General features: G+C 36.2%; 1 protein-coding gene across 3 annotated transcripts in view; it reads right to left on the minus strand.

Annotated features, from left to right (window-relative positions):
* Cstf3 (cleavage stimulation factor subunit 3) overlaps positions 1-20,097 on the minus strand; it is an 85,016-nt gene that overhangs the window by 46,986 nt on the left and 17,933 nt on the right. For 2 of the 3 annotated variants that reach the window (XM_008851560.2, XM_029555299.1), the window contains exons 2-3: positions 18,098-18,199; positions 17,880-17,975 (exon numbers count right to left, since the gene is read on the minus strand). In XM_008851560.2, the coding sequence (XP_008849782.1) occupies positions 17,880-17,975; positions 18,098-18,199 (198 nt within the window). The remainder of the gene's footprint in view (positions 1-17,879; positions 17,976-18,097; positions 18,200-20,097) is intronic. The other variant, XM_029555296.1, reaches the window with a different exon arrangement.

Consider the following 20,097-nt stretch of genomic DNA (forward strand, 5'->3'; position numbering starts at 1 on the left):
CTGAATCTGTTGAGTCAAGTCTAGAATTCTGGAAAATTCTTGGGAATTTATTTCTTCAAACTTTGCCTTTGTCCAATGTCTCTTCTAGAACTCCAAGAAGAAATGTCTTAACTGTTTTCTGTTTACAGTCACAAACTGAACTCTTTTGGCTCTCCAATTCTTTCTGTGTTTAATCTATTAACTTAATTCAATCTCCATTCTAATTTCTGCAGTCTGTGGAGGTCTGTATCTACTATCAGCATTTCTTTACATGCTTAGTTTGCTGAAATGCTTCTTTCCTCACATGGTGGAATTAACCTTTTGAGACTTCATATAAAGGTGTATTCCTACAGAAAGTGTTTGAATAAATTATCACCAAGCACCTAGTAGCATAATTGAGGTTAAGTCCATCTTAAATTGATGGGTTTTTACATGCAATTCATGTCAAGACCATTATTACATGTCAGGATTTCCACCAATTCCATACATCAAATCAAAGCAACTTTCCTCATCCCCTTATGGTTTGTAAAAAGGCATAGATTTGCTTTCAGTTCACTGTCATTCAAGTGTGGCCTTTTTGGCATAGAACTTTAAAGGGAAAAAAATATTCAACTAGAATTCCACTAGGGTAGGTCTTGAGCCCAAGATCCTAGAAGATCTGCAATTACAGCTGAAATTCTACCAGTTTGGCAAATTCTCTTGAGTCAGAGTTAAACCACTTATCTTTCTGAACTCCTTCTTTTTCTCTTCTAATAAGTTTCTGGTTTAGTAATTATTTGCTGTACTGACAATTCTTCAATGCTTGTAGGATGTTCTTTTTAAAATATTTTATTTTTATTTTATGTGTATGAATGTATTGCCTGCATGTATGTAAGTGCATCCGTGTCAGACAGAAGAGGCCGTTGGATCCCCTGGAGCTGGAGTTATGGACAGTTGATAGCAGCAATGTGGGTGCTGGGATTCGAACCTGGGTCTTCTGCAAGAACAGTCAGTGTTCTTAACCACTGTGCCATCTCTCCAGCCCCAGGATGTTCTTTAAAAAAAAAAAAACAAAAACCTATCCAGCAGCCTTGTTTTTCAAAAAAGACCTGAAGCAACTAACCTAACTCATACTCAATATTCCCCTTCAATATATTTTATCAAGTTAAAAAAAAAAAAAACTATTTTGAAAAGCAACCACTCTTAAAAAAAAAATCCTAAATTCATTGAGACAGTAAATCCCAAAGGCAAAAATCACATTATGTAGCTGAGCATGGTGGCACACACCTTGTGATCCCAGCACTCAGGAGGCAGAGACAGGAGGATCTACGTTGTGATGGAGGCCAGCTTGGTCTACATAGTGAGATCCTGTCTCAAAAAACAAAACAAAAACATCAAATTATAGTGAAACTCAATAACCAAATATATGTTCTACATTATAGAACTTTCAAATTAGTATTTAACAGTATGCTTCAGAAACCCAACAATTTGATACCTTTAAAGTCTGCATGGTCTAAGTGAAAGGTTTAGGTTAAAAAAAAAAAAAACCACAAAAATCTTAGAAATATAGTAAACAATATTAAACCAACTTCTAAAGCCTTTTTGTAAAACTGAAAGCTAGTCTTTCACTGAGAGTTTTGAAATCTAAATGTTTAGTTGAAACTATTCTTATGTATTGGGGCTGAAGAGATGACTCGGTGGTTAAGAGTACTTGCTGCTCACACAGAGGACCAAGGTTCAGTTGCCAGCCCCCACATGGCAGCTAACAACAATTTAACTCCAGTTCCAAGGGATCAACGCCCTCTTCTGGCCTCCACAGGCACTGCAGACATAGGTGCACTTACATTGAAGCAAAACACTTATTTTAATTTAAAAATTATATATTATTAAAAAATATATATTGTGTTCATAGGAGTGTGGGTATAACACCTCAGTGTAGTTAGGGGACAACTTGTGGAAGTCTTTCATTGCACCGGGTAGGTTCTAGGGATTGAACTCAGGTCATCAGGCTTGGCAGTAAGCATCTTTATCTGCTGTGCCATCTCACCAGTCCGTATATTTTTGAGTATACCAACGTCTCAATACCTTTTTATGAATCACTGACATTATGTAAATAAGCAGTATTAGTCAAACCTGTCAAAAGGATGGGGAATTAAAGTGATTACACTTACTAATGCAGCAATATCAGCCCATATAATTCAACATGTGAAAACTTAAAATTTTTATACATATAAATAACTCAGAAGTTTTACTGTAATATAGATGCCTAACTTTTTTGTATTCAATCAGAGATTAATCCCTAAATCACAACCAGTCAGTTTCTAGAATTTTAGGTATATTAGTACAAACTTTACATTGATAATCTTCTAAAAATACACATTCTTTTTATGTTACATACCAGGATAATTCTAAAGCCAGGCATGGGAGCATATGTCTATAAATCTCAGGACTCCAGGGGCTAAGGCAGAAGGACTGCAAGTTCCAGGACAACCCAGGTAACAGAGGAAGACAGAAAAGGGGAAGGGAAGGAGGAGATAATTCTAAATGTCAAAAAAAAGCTTTCTTTAAAATATGTAAATGTTAAGGCTATTAACAATTAAAAAGAACAGTCTTTAAGGGCCCCTGACATGGCTCAGTGGGTAAATGTACCTGCCACTGAGCCTGACAACCTGAATTCAGTCCTTGGGACCCACATGTGGAAGAAGAGAACCATCTCCCACAGACTGTCCTCTGATATCCACATTTGTGCTGTGGTGCACATGCCCAGGTGCATGGGCACAAAGTCTTTTTTCAGCATTCTTAAATATAAAAATGTATTTTTCTAAGCCTGTATATTACCAGTATTGGCTACTTAAAAATTAAAACCCTGTTATAAACTATTACTTTCTAATTTTTGGAAATTAAAGTTCAGAAGTCTGAGGTAAGGTTCAGTGTGTTGAGAGCCTGTCTGGTATACATGAAGCCTCGTTCAATCCCCAGCACACGCCCTGACCACACACATACACAAAGTAGTTGTAAAAATAGTTATTTCCTGCCATGGACGGATCCACCCCCCTTCCCTTTTTTTATTTTTTGGTCTTTTTGAGACGGGGCCTCCCTGCAAGTCCAGCTGGCCTGGAACTCACTATATAGACCAGGCTGGCCTTGAACTCAGAGATCCACGTGCTTCTGCCTCCCAAGTGATGGGATTAAAGGCATGTGCCATCATACCACGCCTTCATTTTGTGGTGTTTGGAAACCACTACTCTTGTGCTTTCACTTCTGTTGATTTTAATGTACTTAGGTATTTCCTAAGCATTTAGATATTTCAGAAGACATCCAGACATTTTTGTTCTATTTAAAACCACATTTCAACCTTTAACAGTAAGGATCAAAAGATAACAAGTGGTGTATTTAAATCTTGGTTATTGTTCTTCTGGTGTCACTGTCCCTTTCAGGGTACACTAAAATATTAACTTACATATTAACCCAGGAGCAGGGCAAGCTTCATATGTATATCCTTTTTTTTTTTTTTTTTTTAGCCCCAGCTGTCCTGGAACTCACCATGTAGACCAGGCTGGCCTCAAACTCACAAAGATCCACCTGTCCCTGCCTCCCACCACGCCCAACCATATGTATATTCTTAATAAAATGCATACAACAAATGAACTAGATACTTTTCTGTGCATAGGTCAACTTGCAAACTGTCATGAAATTAAATTAGCTAGACATCAGCAATGTGGTATCTTTGGACTTAGTAAAAAAAATGCTATTCATGATTAAAATACTTCAAAGAATCAAGTCATCTGATGCAACTGAGCTAGTTCAACCTACTATGAAAAGCAAACGCCTAGATTTTTTTTTCCTCTCAAAATGAGACTTTGTTTAATGTCCCTTTCTTCTCAAACCGTATGAATACAATTGAAGGGGAAAAGAGTTTTATGGTTTCTTAAAACTTAAAAGTAAAAAATGAAACCAAATGAGAAAATCTAAATATAAATATACAATTTATCTTTGAGAATTGGATAGTAAATTTTCATTACTTAACTTCTAAACTTGCATGAATGGGTTCAGAATTATTTCAACCTAATTTTTTCCTAAAACAAAATTGTTCACCTTATTTCAATATTCTATTTCAGATGTTTGTAATTTTTCCTCCCAATGCTACTTCCTAGCAGTTCAACTGCAATTCTAGATGAACTACTGGTCAGTATGCCCATGTTTTTGTATTTGAGAGAATTTTCATGTAATAGTCATTAAATCTATTTAGAATACTGGAATGCCAAGGAACAAAATACAGCTTTAAAATCCATCAAGGCAGGCCAGGTGTGGTACACTCCTGTAATGCAACTCTTAGGAGGTGGAGGCGGGAGGATCAAGAATTCGTCTTACTTGCCATTCTCTTTGGCAAGGATCCTCAGCTAACTTTTTCATATACTTCCAGGCCTCAGGGTACCAATCTTTACCTTTAAGAGGATTTCCTTGACCAGCCCACTCCAATTATGCTATTTTTATACAATTGTCTCCTATGCCAAATATTTTTTTCAGAGATGTTCATAGCAACTAACATCTGACATATTTACTCAGTAGATAGTGGAAAGTTAATATTACAAATAATTTCCCTTGACTAAAAAGTGAAAGCAAGAATCTAAAACAACATATTTTTTATTTTGTACCCATAGCAATGTAAAACCTCTGAAAACATATGTTGTGGGACCTGACAAATAACGGATGGCTTTTTTTTTTTTTTTTCGGTCTTTTTGAGACAAAGTCTCCCTGTAGCTGCAGCTGGCCTGGATTTGCTAATGGAGACCAGGCTGGCCTTGAATTCACAGAGATCTGCCTGCCTCTGCCTCCAAGTGCTGGAGTGCTGGGACTAAAGGCATGCGCCACCATGCCCAGCAACTAATGACTTTTTGAACACTATCAATTCAACAGTTAATTGTACTACTAGGAAATATTTTTAATTTTGGGCAATTTACCTGAATACAACTCAGGCACATACATCAAAAGGCACCTGTTTCATTCTACTAATAACCCCACCTTGTTTTAGGGTTCTTTTAAGGACTAGGCTTTCAATGAAAAAACAAAGCTTGAATGTCGGACTATAATTCTGTGTTTTTCTCTAGACAATCTCCTAAAAGTGACAGACTATGACAGAGTTTCTTACCCATAAAATGACTCAGAATAAACACATCTAAACATATTAAGGTAAAAATTTACATCTCAATATTGGGAAATGGAATTGCAAATTGTTTCATAGATAAATAATTTAAATTTTAAAATATCATAATGGCTTTTTACCATCATTACTAGGTATCTGCAATGAGGTATTTCAGTTTTCAGTAACATAAAAAACAGGACATATGTTCAAATGGTGGCCTATGCATGTTGTTCAAATCTGAGGCCTGATAAATCATAAATCAGGGTCTTACTTAGGCAGGAGGACTGTCACAAGTTTGAGACTGGCTTGCACTATGTATTGAATACAAAGTAACTAGAAATGCTGACATAGCTTTAATAACTGAGAATTCCCCATTCTCTACAATGAATTTTATAATACTAGGTATTGTGCCCCTAATTTCAACCTATTTTTTCCTTAAAGATTTCTTTTATAACTTCAAGTTAATTTAAAAAATCTCCCACTGAACATATCACAGTAAACAAAGTGTAGTTTATCTTATTAGAAAACTTACTTTGCAAGAGCTTCTATCTGGAAAGAAAATTATGAAGACAACTGTTTCACAAGCAGGTATTAGAAGAGGACCTGATGGTGGCACAGGCCTGTTAACCCAGTACTTGGGAAGCAGAGGGAAGATGACAGGTTCTAGGCCAGCCTGGGTTACAATATTCATGTGTATGTGTGTGTGTGTGTGTGTGTGTGTGTGTGTGTGTGTGTAACTAGCACACAAATATACTCTACCTAAACTCTTCACTTTGGTCTTAAGAAAATGTCATTTTAATTACCTAGTTACTAAACCAGAAATAGATGAAAATAATGCGGAATGTGAGGGATAAAGAGGGTTGAGAACAAGTCAGCAGTGGAGCACTTACCTAGTAGGCACAAGGCCCTGGGCTCAATCCCCTGTACTGAGGGTGGAGTAACAAATGTGTTTTTTTTGTTTTTTTTTTTGGTTTTTTTTTTTTTTTTTTTTTTGAGACAGGGCCTCTCTGTAGCCCGAGCTGTCCTGGAACTCGCTATGTAGACCAAGCTGGCCTCGAACTCACAAAGATCCACCTGCCTCTGCCTCCCAAGTGCTGGGATCAAAGGCATGCAACACCACGCCCACCTAACTTTTATTGGTCTTTTTGAGGCAGGGTATCCCTGTAGCCCCACCTGGCCTGGAACTTACAGAGATCACCCCTCTCCTCCTGAGTGCACCACCACGACCGGCTCGCTCTAATCCTTTCAAAGCTCAAAATAATAAAGATCTATCCCCTTGGATGTAAAATTCTTTTTTTGCTATTTCAAATTATATGTACAAACAACTAAAAATTAAAAAAAACAAAACAAAAAAATCCCACCAAAAACCAGAAAAGGCAATGCCTAAAAAATAAAGACGTCTTATTTCATAAACGGCCATTATCACTTAGGGGTTTCTATCAACAGACATTGTGCTGTATTAATATGAAAGAATATGTGCTTACTTTAAGAAAAATCTTAACAATCTTTGTTTTTAAAAATAAATATATAGAATAGCACCAACTAGAATTTTTTTTGGTCTTTTTTGAGACAGGGTCTCCCTGTAGCCCCAGCTGTCCTGGAACTCACTATGTAGACCAGGCTGGCCTTGAACTCACAGAAATCCACCTGCCTCTGCCTCCCCAGTGCTGGGATTAAAGGCGTGCCAGCTAACAACTAGAATTTTTGAGAGACCTTACATAAAGTAAGCCTGATGCAGTGGCTCACATTTGTAATCCCAGCACTTTGGAAGCTGAGGCCAGTCAAGGCTACATAGCAGGACGCTGTCCCAAATATTTTTTTTGTATAAAGCATACTGAGGCAGCATGCAAAATATTTGTATCCTGCTATTTGCTGAAAAGTCTTTTAAAGCAATTTTACGGGCCTGAATAATGTATCTGTCAGGTATATCCTAAAATTCTGACAGACTTAAATGAACATAGCTAATACAAGAGACTCCAGCAAAGAAGAAAGGAACTCATTAACCCGGATTATATCTACTTTCACATATATGCCATATTCTAGGTTTCTTAGTAGCCAAGGATTTAAGAGTCCAGATTAAGGAATTAGAATTATTGAGTTTAAAATCCCTAGCTCTGCCATTCATTTCCCATTAGCTTAACACTTAAACCCCTCTAAACCTCAAAATAAAGTCTCAAAATTATACTCATACATCCAATGGTAAACTGTGACTAACCAACTGTGGTTAACACAAAATGCACTGGAGGATATATATATATATAAATTTTTGGGGGGGGGCTATTCAGAATTGAACCCAGTGCCCTGGACTGCTAGGCAAGTGCTCTATCACTGAGCTACATCCCAGTCCACTTCAGTTTTTTGGTATTTTTGAGACAGGATCTCCCTGTAGCCCCAGCTGGCCTGGAACTGCTATGCAGACCAGGCTAACCTCGAACTCACAAGAGATCCACCTGCCTCAGCCTCCAAAGTATCTGGGATAACAGGCCTGCACTACCAGACCCAGTTTTACATGGAATATATTAAAGTTTCAATAAGAGTGAGCTGTTATTCATAAAATACAATTGGAAGGCCAGGTGTGGTGGTGCACATCTTTAATCCCAGCACTTGGGAGGCAGAGGCAGGAGGATCTCTGGGGTCTACACACAGTGAATGCCAGACCAGCTGTGGCTACAGGGAGATCTTGTCTCAAAACTACCAAAACGAAAGATCTTCTTTTTCTAAAACAGGCTTTTCCTTTCCACTACTTACTCCTAAAGCCTAAAGAACACTTCACATAGGGTGTGGTGGCACTTCCTGTGTAATCTAGCACTATAGAGGCTGAGACAAGGGAATCAAGAGGACAAGGTCAGTGTGGGTTAATCAGCAAGATCCTGCCTCAAAAAAAATTTCCCCACTTCTAGAAGTACCTTTCACATTACTTTTCATAAAATTAAATACTAAAGATCTGTACTCAAAATGTAACGTGTTTCTGTTTACTTTTAAGAAATACAATTCCATGCATACTTTGGGTAAGGTCTACAAAAATATGTAATTTACTACAAATATATACTCAGAGTAAAAATGGGTTAAAATAAACCAGGGGCAGATGGATGTCTACGAAAATGAGGCCAGCTTGGTCTACATAGGGAATTCCAGGCCAGCTGGGGCTACAAAGACAAAACAAAGATAGTTATCTGAGGAGTCTTGTCCAGAATACATCATTAGATTTTTCCAATTTCTCTATAATTTACAAATCGGAAACATTTGAATTCATATTATTTCTCATTTTGATGGAGAAGGATCATTATTGGAAGTAACAGTCAAATAATTCCAAGTCACAAAAATACAGGGCTGAAGAGATGGCTCTGTAGTTAAGAGCATTGGCTACTCTTGCAGAGGATTGGGTTCAATTACCAGCACTCACACAGCAGCTAGTAACTGTCCGTAACTCCAGTTCCAGGCGATCCGACACCCTCTTCTGAACTCCGGGAGCATTGCACAACACAGGTGTACTAACATGCATGCAGGCAATACACTCATACATAAAAAGTAAAAAAAAAATTTTTTTTAAGTCACAAAAATAATTTTTAAAAAAATATGGTAAAGATAAAAGAGAAAAAAAAAATACAGTATTTGGGGACTATGTAAGCCAGCCAGATATGTTTGAACATTGAACTGGATGTAGTAGCACATGTCTGTAACTCCCACACTAAGGAGGTGGAGGTAGAAGGACTGTCCCAAGTTTGAAGCCAATCAGTGCTACATAAAACCAGTCCCTAAATAAAAACATTAAAGAAAAAATATAAAGCCATACTGCACTTAGTTGTGTGTGGTAAAACACACCTACAATTTCAGCACTCAGAAGCTGAGGCAGAAGCATCTTGAATTTGAGGACAGCCTGGACTACAATACATAGCATACTGTAGGCCCTGTCTCAAAAAAAAAAAAAAAAGTATATTCAGTATTTTCTAACACAATATCTAAATAAATCTTTCTTGAAGTAAAAGATGTCAGACTTTTAAATAGTGATATCTTACTTCAAAACAAAATGAATCTAAACCTCATAGGTACCTCGAGCAAGTGATTTTTATATTTGAACTAAAACCTACTATAATCTTGTCATTTTAAAGAACTATACTCACCAGTAATCTTCTTAAAGGGGGGGGGGGGGTAGCTATTAGGAGTGTTTTTCAGTAGTTTTTCAATCATCAAAAACTTATTAATAACGTAACTGATGTATACCCAATAAACATTGAAAAACAATTTGGTAAGAAAAAAAAAACTGGGTACAAATCACCAATAATTCTCAATAGAGCAGACAGCTGTTGAATGGCACTGTCTCAGAATACTTGCATCTAACGTGGGGCCTTGTGTATGTTAAGCTGTTTTATTATATACTTCATATTTCTAACTTGCAAAGGAAAAGTAGTCACTTAGATGGAGAAGCAATCACTAAACAGCTGAAGCACACTACCAAAACTGACATCAAACCAAGAGCCATAAACAATGGTGTCTCTGAAGAGTAACGCTGAAAACTGGGTTTTCAGCTAAAACCAGTCACTTAACTCTAACAAGAAAGCATCAAATTTAAGGCTGAGGACCTCTTCCACATCAAGAGACTAAAGAGGAATGACAAATATGTTTTGGGGTTAGATCCAATTCAGAAAAATTGATACAAAGGTCATTACTATAGCAAAGTTACTGCTTTTCTGAATTTCAGAAGTTTGCTTATATATGTTATTAAAAATACACTAAAGTGCAGGGCGTGGTGGCGCATGCCTTTAATCCCAGCACTCGGGAGGCAGAGGCAGGCAGATCTCTGTGAGTTCAAGGCCAGCCTGGTCTACATAGTGAGTTCAGGTCAGCTGGGACTACAGGGAGACCCTGTCTCAAAAAGACAAAAACAAAACAAAAAAACTAAAGTATTAACGGTCACAACAAAGCAACCCAACTGTTTACAGTTGAGGAAAATTGACAGAGCATAATAGTTGGCCCTCTAAATTTGTGGACTCTGAACCCATGGATTGAATATTCAGAAATAAAAATAAGAAACTGATTGAACACAGGATTGTTTTTCCGTATTATCACTTCCCCCAAATATAGGATAACAAGTATTTGCAAATAGCATTCACACTGTATTAACAATCCAGATGACATGGAGGAGTGTACAGAGAGGGTTGATGGGTTGAGCAGTCATGGATTTTGGGTCTTTGACCTCCATGAATGCCAAGGGACAACTAACAAGTCAACTGTTAACTGGTTAATCAATGTAAAGCACATTTGGGAGTATTCTGTACTGTACTTTTGACTTTTCTTAACTTTATATAACTACAAAGCAAGTTTAGCTGGAAATGGCACACATCTTTAATCCTAGCACTTGAGGCAGAGGCCAGCAGATCTCTATGAGATTCCAGGCCAGCCAGGGCCACATGGTTAGACCCTATCTCAAAATAAAATAAAATAATTAAAATGGCTTACAGTTTTGAGGCATGGTAGTCTATGCTAGGGCTTGAGAAGCCTCATCTTCAAAAATGGAAGCTAGAAACAGTGAAGATTTCTCGCGTTCATTCTTTGAACAGCAGCAAAGTTCGGGCATGTAAACTCAGAAGCTTTTCGCATGTAAGCTCTGACTCCAAAAGACAGCAACTTGACTGATTAATGTATAACATGAGGGGGCTAACCAAATTCATCTGGCTCTACATTTCTGAGTTGAAACAATGTCCACTCTAGCTTTTAAATATGCCAATTCTTCCAGCATTTACAGTGTCAAAAAAAAAAAAAAAAAAATCCCAGGAAGGCTATCATTATTAAATGGTCAACAACCTTCTTCAAATCTAGTATGAAAGGTTGCAGAAATTATCACTGTCAAAAAAGGGCCATCTCCCATGCATGAATTTTATGGTAAAGAAAATGTCATGTTGTATGCAAAAGCTAAAATTTTATACCTAAAATGGCTATGTGAACATGTTCTAGCAAGCTATTATTTCAATTTAAGATTTTTTAAAAACCAGCTTTAGGACTTTGTTACCTTTTAACATTCAATATATTATTTCAAAAGTGCATTTCAACATTTTGCCTTTAGCATGGATTTGACTTTAGAATTATTACTTAATATCTCTAAACAGAAAACTTTTCTTTGGAAGTCTCTAAAGTATACAAAATGGTAACTTACCCACATTATTCCCTGGGCCTTAGAAAAGCAGATGAGTTTCTCAAGTTGTATTCAAGGCAAATTTACTATTTTTGTCCAAATGACTGTGGAGTCCAGTAGATAGGGGAAACGTCCATAGACTTCAATCTATCACATCATTACACTAACCAACTATGCTTTCTGTTAGGAATTTCTTAAGAGCAAAATATTTCAGTAACAATAAATTCTTGCCGTTTACTTAAAACTGCAGTTTGTAAGCTGGGTACAGGAATGTATATCTGTAATGTCAGCATTTGGGAGGCAGAGACAGGAAGATTGTCATGAGTTTGAGAACAGCCTACTTCAAAATCAAAACAAAAAAGGACAAAAGAAGGCTCAGAGTGTAAAGTTGCTTGCCACACAAGCATGGTAACTTGAGTTCAATCCTTGGAATTCAGAGGAAACCAACCCCTGAAAGTTGGCGTTCCACTTCTGCATGACATGGCACTCACGCACAATAATTAAACAAAAACCAGCTGAGTGTGGTACAGTATACCGATAATCCCAACACTTGAGGAATTAGTAGAGATGGGGGAAATCAGTAATTTAAGGTAACTCTCATCTACATAGCAAGTCTGTAGCCAGACTACATGAAACCCTATCTCAAAAAACAAAAGAATACAAAAACAAAACCCAAAATAAAACAAAAATTAACAAAAAAGAAACACACAGTCTCTAAAAAAATTTTGTGTTTGCAGGTGTGGTGGTCAGAAGACAACTTACAGGAGCTGGTTCTCTCCTTCCACCATGTGGGGACCAAGGACCAAACTCAGGTGATCAGACTTGTGGGCAAGCAACTTTACCCATTGCATCATTTGGCTGGCCCCAAGCACAGCTCTTTAATAAGAGATCCTGCCTCAAAAGAAAAACAACTTTTTAATGACTGTATTAAAAAAATATTTTAGGCACTGGAGAGATGGCTCAGTTTTTAAGACTTAAGCACTTAAGACCTAAGTTTGGTTCCCAGCATTCACATCAGGTGGCTCACAACCACCTACAATCCAGCTCCTAGGGTTCTGATGCCCTCTTCTGACCTCTATGAGCACATGCACACATGTGACATACACAGACACATGCACATAAATAAAAAATAAAAATAAACCTTAAAATAACTGAGGCCAGGTATGGTGGTAAATGTCTTTAATCCCAGCACAGCAGAAGCAGGCAGATCTCTGTGAATATCAGGCCAGGGAAGAGCTACACAGTGAAACCATCCTTTCAAAAAAAAAAAAAAAAAAAAAACCACACCCCCCCCCTTAGGTGGTTTTTATATTAAGAGAAAATTATGGCACCTGCTCAAAGTTGTGTACCCTGAAAGGTTTATGTGTTAGAATTACTTTTATTTCCAGTTGGGCGTGGTGGCACATCCTTTAATCCCAGCACTCAAGAGGCACAGGCCTTTGAGTTCAAGGCCAACCTGGTCTACATAATGAGTTCCAGGCTAGCTGAGACTACAAGGAGACCCTGTCTCCAAAAAAAAAAAAAAACAACAACAACAAAAAACTATTACTTCTATTTCCAACTATGGAGGTTTCTAGTTTGTGACACTGTGAAGGGTTTAAGCATGTTTGTTCATTCACAAGTGCCACATTGAGGTGCATCACTTCTCAGGATAAGAGGAACTCACCAGTTACCCTCTATGATCTTAATGGCTATATTCTCAATAAATTTTAAACACTTTTAGGTACTATATATTTAGGCAATGTATATTCCATAAATGTAGAAATGGAGGCTAAAACACTACCTTCAGGAAACATCACACTGCATGATCCAGTAGTGTGTTTCACAACTAATTTTAGAATGTACATGTACCATAAATTTGCCAAGAGACTTATTTTCCCACATTTTCAGATACATACTATTCTCTTTTGGGTTTTTGGGACAGGTCTCACATTTGTAGGCCCAACTAGCCAGGGAACTCACCAGTAGCATGGGCTGGCCTAGAACCTGTGACTATCCTCCTCCTTCAGCCTTCTATGTGCTGGGATTACAGGCATAAGCCACAGCACCTGGCACTCTAATTTTGCTTTACAAAGTTGAGAAACAGAAAGCAGACAAGACAGCTCAGTGGGTTAGAGACCCACGTGCTAGAAGGAGAAAATGGACTCCTGGAAGTTGCTTTCTGACCTCCATAGGTGGGCAACACCATACACGTGAGCACACGTGCATGTAAACACACACAAATAATGAATGTAAAATTTTTAAAAGCTGAGAAACATAAAGAATTTGGTTGATGAGCATAGTATTTTGCCTAAAAATGAATGGCTAAATTTCACAGAAAACAAATTTCCTATAAGGTATAAACTATGGGTTTTAATTAAAGAAATTGTGTTACCTAAGTAAATATGTCTTTTGCAAATAGGTTTAGTATGAAATTCCTTGGGTTACAAGAGGGGAAAAATATAGACACTGTTAGTAATAGTGACAACACCTAAATATCAGTCCTACATAAATGGATAGAAGATACTTCAATGAAACTTAATTTACTGTTTATAATAGTGAACATGCAAGTGTTTCTTTAACTTATAAAACAGTACTATAGTCATAGCACTTTCAGATATCTGATCACTCAGTTGTGTTTGCAAGTACTTACTATTTTGTATCTCTATACTTATGATAACATTTAGGAAATTGTAGATTTAAAAGCATAGTTTTAGAGTAAAATCTGAATAATCACACAGACATGGACCAACATTTATTACAAACAGGAAAAGTGGATTTATAAGAAGAGTACAGACTTTTTATAAAGGGCTGCAAGCTGAAGCATAGGCATTACCATACCCTAAATAATGTAACTTTTTCTGCATTAAAAAAAAAAAATCACATTGCTCAGTATACAGAAAACATAATACAATTTAAACTGCTATATAAAGGCATTAAATCAATCAAGAATGGAGAAGTTTATTTTAATTTATGTCACTCGTATCCCATCCTGAATTGACTTCCATTTTCCAAGACGGTTATTTTGAAAAAAGTGAAAATTATACTTTATATTTCACAACCTATTATATAAAAGGAAAGAAAAACCAAGTATAGAGCAAAGAATTCACGCTTATATTTTTAAAAATAAAAAGCAATCAATTCTCTATATACTTTATTAAACAATTACAGCTTTCACAGAGAGCAGATACATTATTCCTATTATCAGGAGCATTACCTTCTTCATTCTCCTTCAGCTACCAATGAAAACATCCTTCAGTTGGAAGTTCTTATGAGTGTGGCTCAATCCAAAACAAACAATTTGTAACAAAACAGTGTAACTTAGATGTTGTCACAATGACCATCTAATTTTACGAAAAGCTATAGAAACCACAAGAGGGAGAGAAATTTAAGGGGAAAATTTCTAATGGTCCTTAATTTCGTGATAACTTAGTGACCCATTAAATCACTGTAAAAAGTGGTTCTGTAAGGATCACTGAGGCTGATTAGGTCTAGAATACCCTGAAATGTTCAAAGAGCATTTCTTAAATTACAAAAAAAAAAAACCAAAAAAACAACAACCAACTAAAATTCACTTAAGACATTATATACAATTCAACAGAACTGGAGACATACTAAAATGTTTCCTTTACATGAGAACTAGGCAATCATATTTAGACCCTGTCCCTAGTAACTATCTTTTTTGGTAGTTATATGAGGCAGAAGGTATGGAATGAGCAAAGCAATACATTTCCAGGGCTTGCGACAAAAATGATCTCCTAAATATTATATATAAAACTAAAATATGTTGGCCTAATTTTCAAAACCTTATAAAAAATACAGTCTGCTCCTAAATGCCCATTCATTAGAACAGAAGAATTTTAACCACCAACAGTTTTATACTGTAGCAAAAAATAAATAAATAAAAAGGTGGGTAATGAATTAAAAATGACATTTTAAAGCATATTATTTTACATGGGTATTTATTACTCCCAATTCTCACTGATGAGAAAAATTGTTATCTAGTACCACTAACTTCTTTTCTAAATAGATAATAATATACTTATTTCAAATTAAAAAATAAAATTTTAAACTGTTTTCCTTTACCCTAATGTCCTGAAGCAAGACTGCAAGAAATGTCCCTGGAGAAGCAAATTATTTTTTTTCCTACTAAAGATGTATCTTCTATTAGAAAAAAATCTAACGTATTTAGAATTACACGTTAGTTTAACTGAATATAAATAAATGTAACATTGTAACTTCCCCATCATGAAGTACTGAGTTACAACAATGTAATAATAGAACTTTATTTTCTTAAGGATTCATACAGTATGTCATGTAAACAAATTACTTTCAATGTAAAAACATTCTTATTATTAATTCAGATTTTTAAAACGAATTGTAAATAAATTGTGTCTTCAACAAAAATAGAGGTCACACTAAGTGGCATAAGCAAAGAAAATTTTAGCCACTCATGATTAAAATATAAATGTGGTAATAAAAATATAAAGAGCAAACCATGAAAAAGACAGTTCAGATATGTATTTCAGAAACTCACATTCAATTTAATATGGTAATTTCTAAACCAGAAATATAAAAATTTAAATACACATGTATTTGGTACCATTTTTATCAACAGATGTTTCATACATATACATATTTCTGTCAATTTTTTTTTTTTTTTTTTTTTTTGGTCTTTTTGACCAAACAGGGTCTCCCTGTAGCCCCAGCTGTCCTGGAACTCACTATGTAGACCAGGCTGGCCTTGAACTCACAGAGATCCGCCTGCCTCTGCCTCCCAAGTGCTGGGATTACAGGCATGTGCCACCACGCCCAGCTGTGCATATGTTTTATGCATACATATATATTTGTGTGTGAGATAGTATAGAAACAAATCTGTTATTCAGACAGCTTTCGGTCCCTTGGAATAACATCTATTCTTTCTTGGAATTCTTTTTTAGAGTGCAGTTTGTTATCTTACAGTAAGGAAAGATATGGTGAAAAACAAATTTTGTGTTTGTAATTGCAGAATGTAGACTCTAACTGCCCATTCCAGCTTAGTTTAAACTCAATACTGAATATTGGAGAAAAAAGAATTTCATAACTCAGAAGGTACCACTTTGTTATCCAAAAACAATCATGTTATTATGTTTGCTTCTGTTGAGCTTAAATATAAGCTAATGTGTTTGTAAAGCCAGACTAGAATGTAAAATGGGTGCAGGTGATCCAGGTTCCTTGTTTTATTGAGTAGTAAGAAGCAGTATTTTCCTTCAGTCTACTTCAGACAGGCCTTGCCTGTCCAGTTCCCAAGCCCATATACCTTAATGATTTAAGTATATGAAAGAAATAGTTCCAGAGGAAAGATGGTGAAACCTTAAGAATATGGTTATGGGCCAAACTACCAGACTCCATCTAAGTTACAGTCTCTTTCTCACATACATACATAAACATACAAGCCACATCTACATCCAGACACATGCACAAATAACACACTCATGCATATACACACACACACAGTTCTTGTTATTGTTCAGTAATTTCCATCCCCACAAAATAATACAATCTAAACTATAGCACCAATTCAATGAGCACACTGTAGCCTCTGTTTATGTTGCTGGCTGGGAGTGAATATTCTGAGGACACATCACAGGTAACATTGTGCTACGAAGTCTATTCAGTACTGTTGATGGCTAAAGTCTTTGGAGAGGTCCAAGAGACCCACAGATGATCAAATTTCAGCTAAAACAGAAAATGTTGAGGCTGCAGTGTACTTAATTTATGTTGAGAATTTATATTACAAAATATTAAAAGTACTGCATAAGTAGTACAAATAAAAAGAAATGGTTATCATTTTTAGCTTAATGTGAATATGCCAATTATTTCCATCTCTCCCTTCCATCCCATTAATTCATAATCTGTGAAAGATTAGTTAGTGCCAATTGATTCTGACAAATAACACTTTATTGTAGCTTTGATTGTTACTCCAGTTTCCAAAACTTAAGTTTTTTTTCTGCTCAAGAATGAGATTCCTATTCATTAAACATCCCTAACTTCGGGTTTCAAAATTTAAAAAAAAAAAAAAAAAAAAAAATCAAAATATCATTGGGGTAAATTATAATTAAAAAGTCTGAGTCATATTAGCTTATTTCTGCATAATGCAAGCTTCATCATATGGGAAAAAAAAACCTTTAAATTATTGAAATGCTTACACTGATAAACCATGCATTTTTCACAAAATTAAAATGTGAAATTATTCTCTTAAATGTTTCATTTCACCAGACATTCAACATACTCTATGAAATTAAGGTAACATTTCTGTATTTTCAGATAATTCCATTCATATTAGTTTGTTATAAGAATAAAAGAAAAATGAGTTCTAAATAAATGACACAGGAGGCAATAAATTGACACATGACAAGTAAATAAAAGGCTAAAGCACTCCAATACCATTGAAACTGTTTTAATGTTGTTGCAACTCCAAAATGCAACAATCATCAGCTTGTAAACGACCCAAATTTCAAAAATTCATTTTAATTACTCCTTCATACCTATTTTACAAAATAAAGGCAAGAGACATTTAAATCCTCCTTGTCCTGACTGTATTATGCTCCTAACTTCTTTTCTATCACTGCAGTGTATGCTGCAATCCCCCCATCAGATGCTATATTAAAAAATAAATAAAATATTAACCTCTGCTTCAATGTATAGTTTCCAGAATCTGCCAGAACTGGGAAACTGGGCAACAAGGCGCTCATAGGTCTTCCGTGCTTTGTCTATAGGTTGATTCTAAAATTGAAAACCAGTAACAGCATTTACAATGTTAGGATTATAAAAATATTATTTACTGCAGAACCAAGTAGTGTGATTGGACCCATAGAGAAGGAAATGTAATCCTATTATCACTAAACCTGTGCCTCTCGAATGAGAATGCTCCAAGCATCAAGGTCATATGGATTCTCTTCTAATTTCTTTTCCGCTTTCTTCACCTTCTCTGGGACATACTCAGCTGCCTGAAGGGGGAAAAAAGAATAACAAACTGAAGTTACTGTTTCAAAAATCTCATGCCTAACTTAAGTCAATAATGCATTTGTCCCTGGATCCAATATCATAAAACAAAGCATTAAAATGTCATTTAAAGAGCAGGTGTTTTCTGGACTGTATACTTTATCAGAAGCTATTTTGCATAAAGAGTAAATCAAGTTATCATATACTTTTGTTCAATAAAAATGAGCATTAAATACCATTTTCTTATTAAATAGAATACAGCAGCAGTTCTCCAACTTTATAGTCTTAAGCCCCTTCATACGCTTTATTTTTATTTATTTTGGTCTTTTTGAGACAGAGTTTCCCCCTGTAGCCCCAGCTGTCCTGGAACTCACTATGTAGACCAGGCTGGCCTTGAACTCAGAGATCCACCTGCCTCTGTCTCCCCAGTGCTGGGACTACACCACCACGCCCGGCTCATACGCTTTATTTTTTATTTATTTTATGTGTATGTGTATTCTGCTTGCATGTATGTAAGTGCACCCGTGTGTGCAATGCCAGCAGGAAGTCAGAAGGTGGATGTCAGATCCCCTGGAACTCGAATTGTAGATGGTTGTTAGCCGCCATATGGGTGCTGGGAATGGAGCCCAAGTCCTCTGGAAGAGCAACCACCAGTACTCTCAACCACTGAGCCATCTCTCCAGGCCCTCCCTTTATAGTCTTAAAAAATTAAATGAGGAAAATGTCTTTTTTCTCTATACATGAGCAAATCTGTTTTATGTCCGACTTTAAAAGTGGCAGATGGACTTTCATATCAACTGTACATTCATTCAATCTGCTGCCATATCTGCTGAAAAACTTCAGGGTAAAGGCTCTAGAGGTGGTTGAACATGCCTATAATCCCAAGTACTGGGGAGGCATAAGTTCCAAGGCCAACCTGAACTAAGAGTAAAAGCAGTGAGACTACCTCATCTCCCCCAACACTCCCCCTCAAAAAACAGCTAAAGAAGGCAAGTGATGCTTAGATTTCTTTTCCTTTTTTAAAGATGGGTGTTGCTTTGTTGCCCAGGCTAATTTGAACTCCTAGGCTGAAGTAGCAATCTTCTGCCTCATTCTCCCAAGCTAAGTAGTTGAAACTACCAACACAGGTCTTAGATTTCTTATAGAATAGTTTAAACTCACAGATCCTGAGTTTTAGCTACTTCTAAGGCCCCTGGACCAACTCTGGAAAACACTGCTATTAGAGCATTCTTCCTGAGCCACAGAGTAGTATGAATTTAGATGCAGTTTTATTTTTTTACCTGCTTTTTACCCTCTCCTAATAGCCATCACATTATGAATCCATCAAGGGATTATGCCATTTATTAGGTCAGCATGATATCACACATCTGTAAACCCCAGCACTAAGGAGGCTGGGGCAAGAACATGAATTCCAGGCCAGCCTGGGCTATATAAATATAGTATCTTGTCTTTAAAAAAACAAAAACAAATCAAGAGGCTGGAGAGATGGCTCAGTGGTTAAAAGCACTGGCTGCTCTTACAGAAGACCCATGTTCAAATCCCAGCATCCAACATGGCAATTAACAACCACCTGTAACTCCAGTTTCAGGGATCCGACACCCTCTTCTGTCCTCCATGGGCATTGTATGACATGGGTGCACTTACATGCATACATACAGACAATACACATAAAATAGAAATAAATAAAAAAATTTTAAGTGGAATTATTAAGGAATAATTCAATCACCAGTCTTATAAAAGTTTTAAAACTCATCTGTTTAGAATAAAATTACCCAGGAGAAATAAACTCTTTTCTTAGGAATAAATTATACCATTTATATACTTATACCACTGATTAAGTATGTATTTATTTAGAAAGAACATTCTTTTTAATTTGGTTTTTTGAGTCTCACTATGATGTAGT

This window comes from Nannospalax galili, unplaced genomic scaffold (genome assembly GCF_000622305.1).
Source record: "Nannospalax galili isolate Female #2095 unplaced genomic scaffold, S.galili_v1.0 scaffold11, whole genome shotgun sequence".
NCBI classification, from domain to species: domain Eukaryota; kingdom Metazoa; phylum Chordata; class Mammalia; order Rodentia; family Spalacidae; genus Nannospalax; species Nannospalax galili.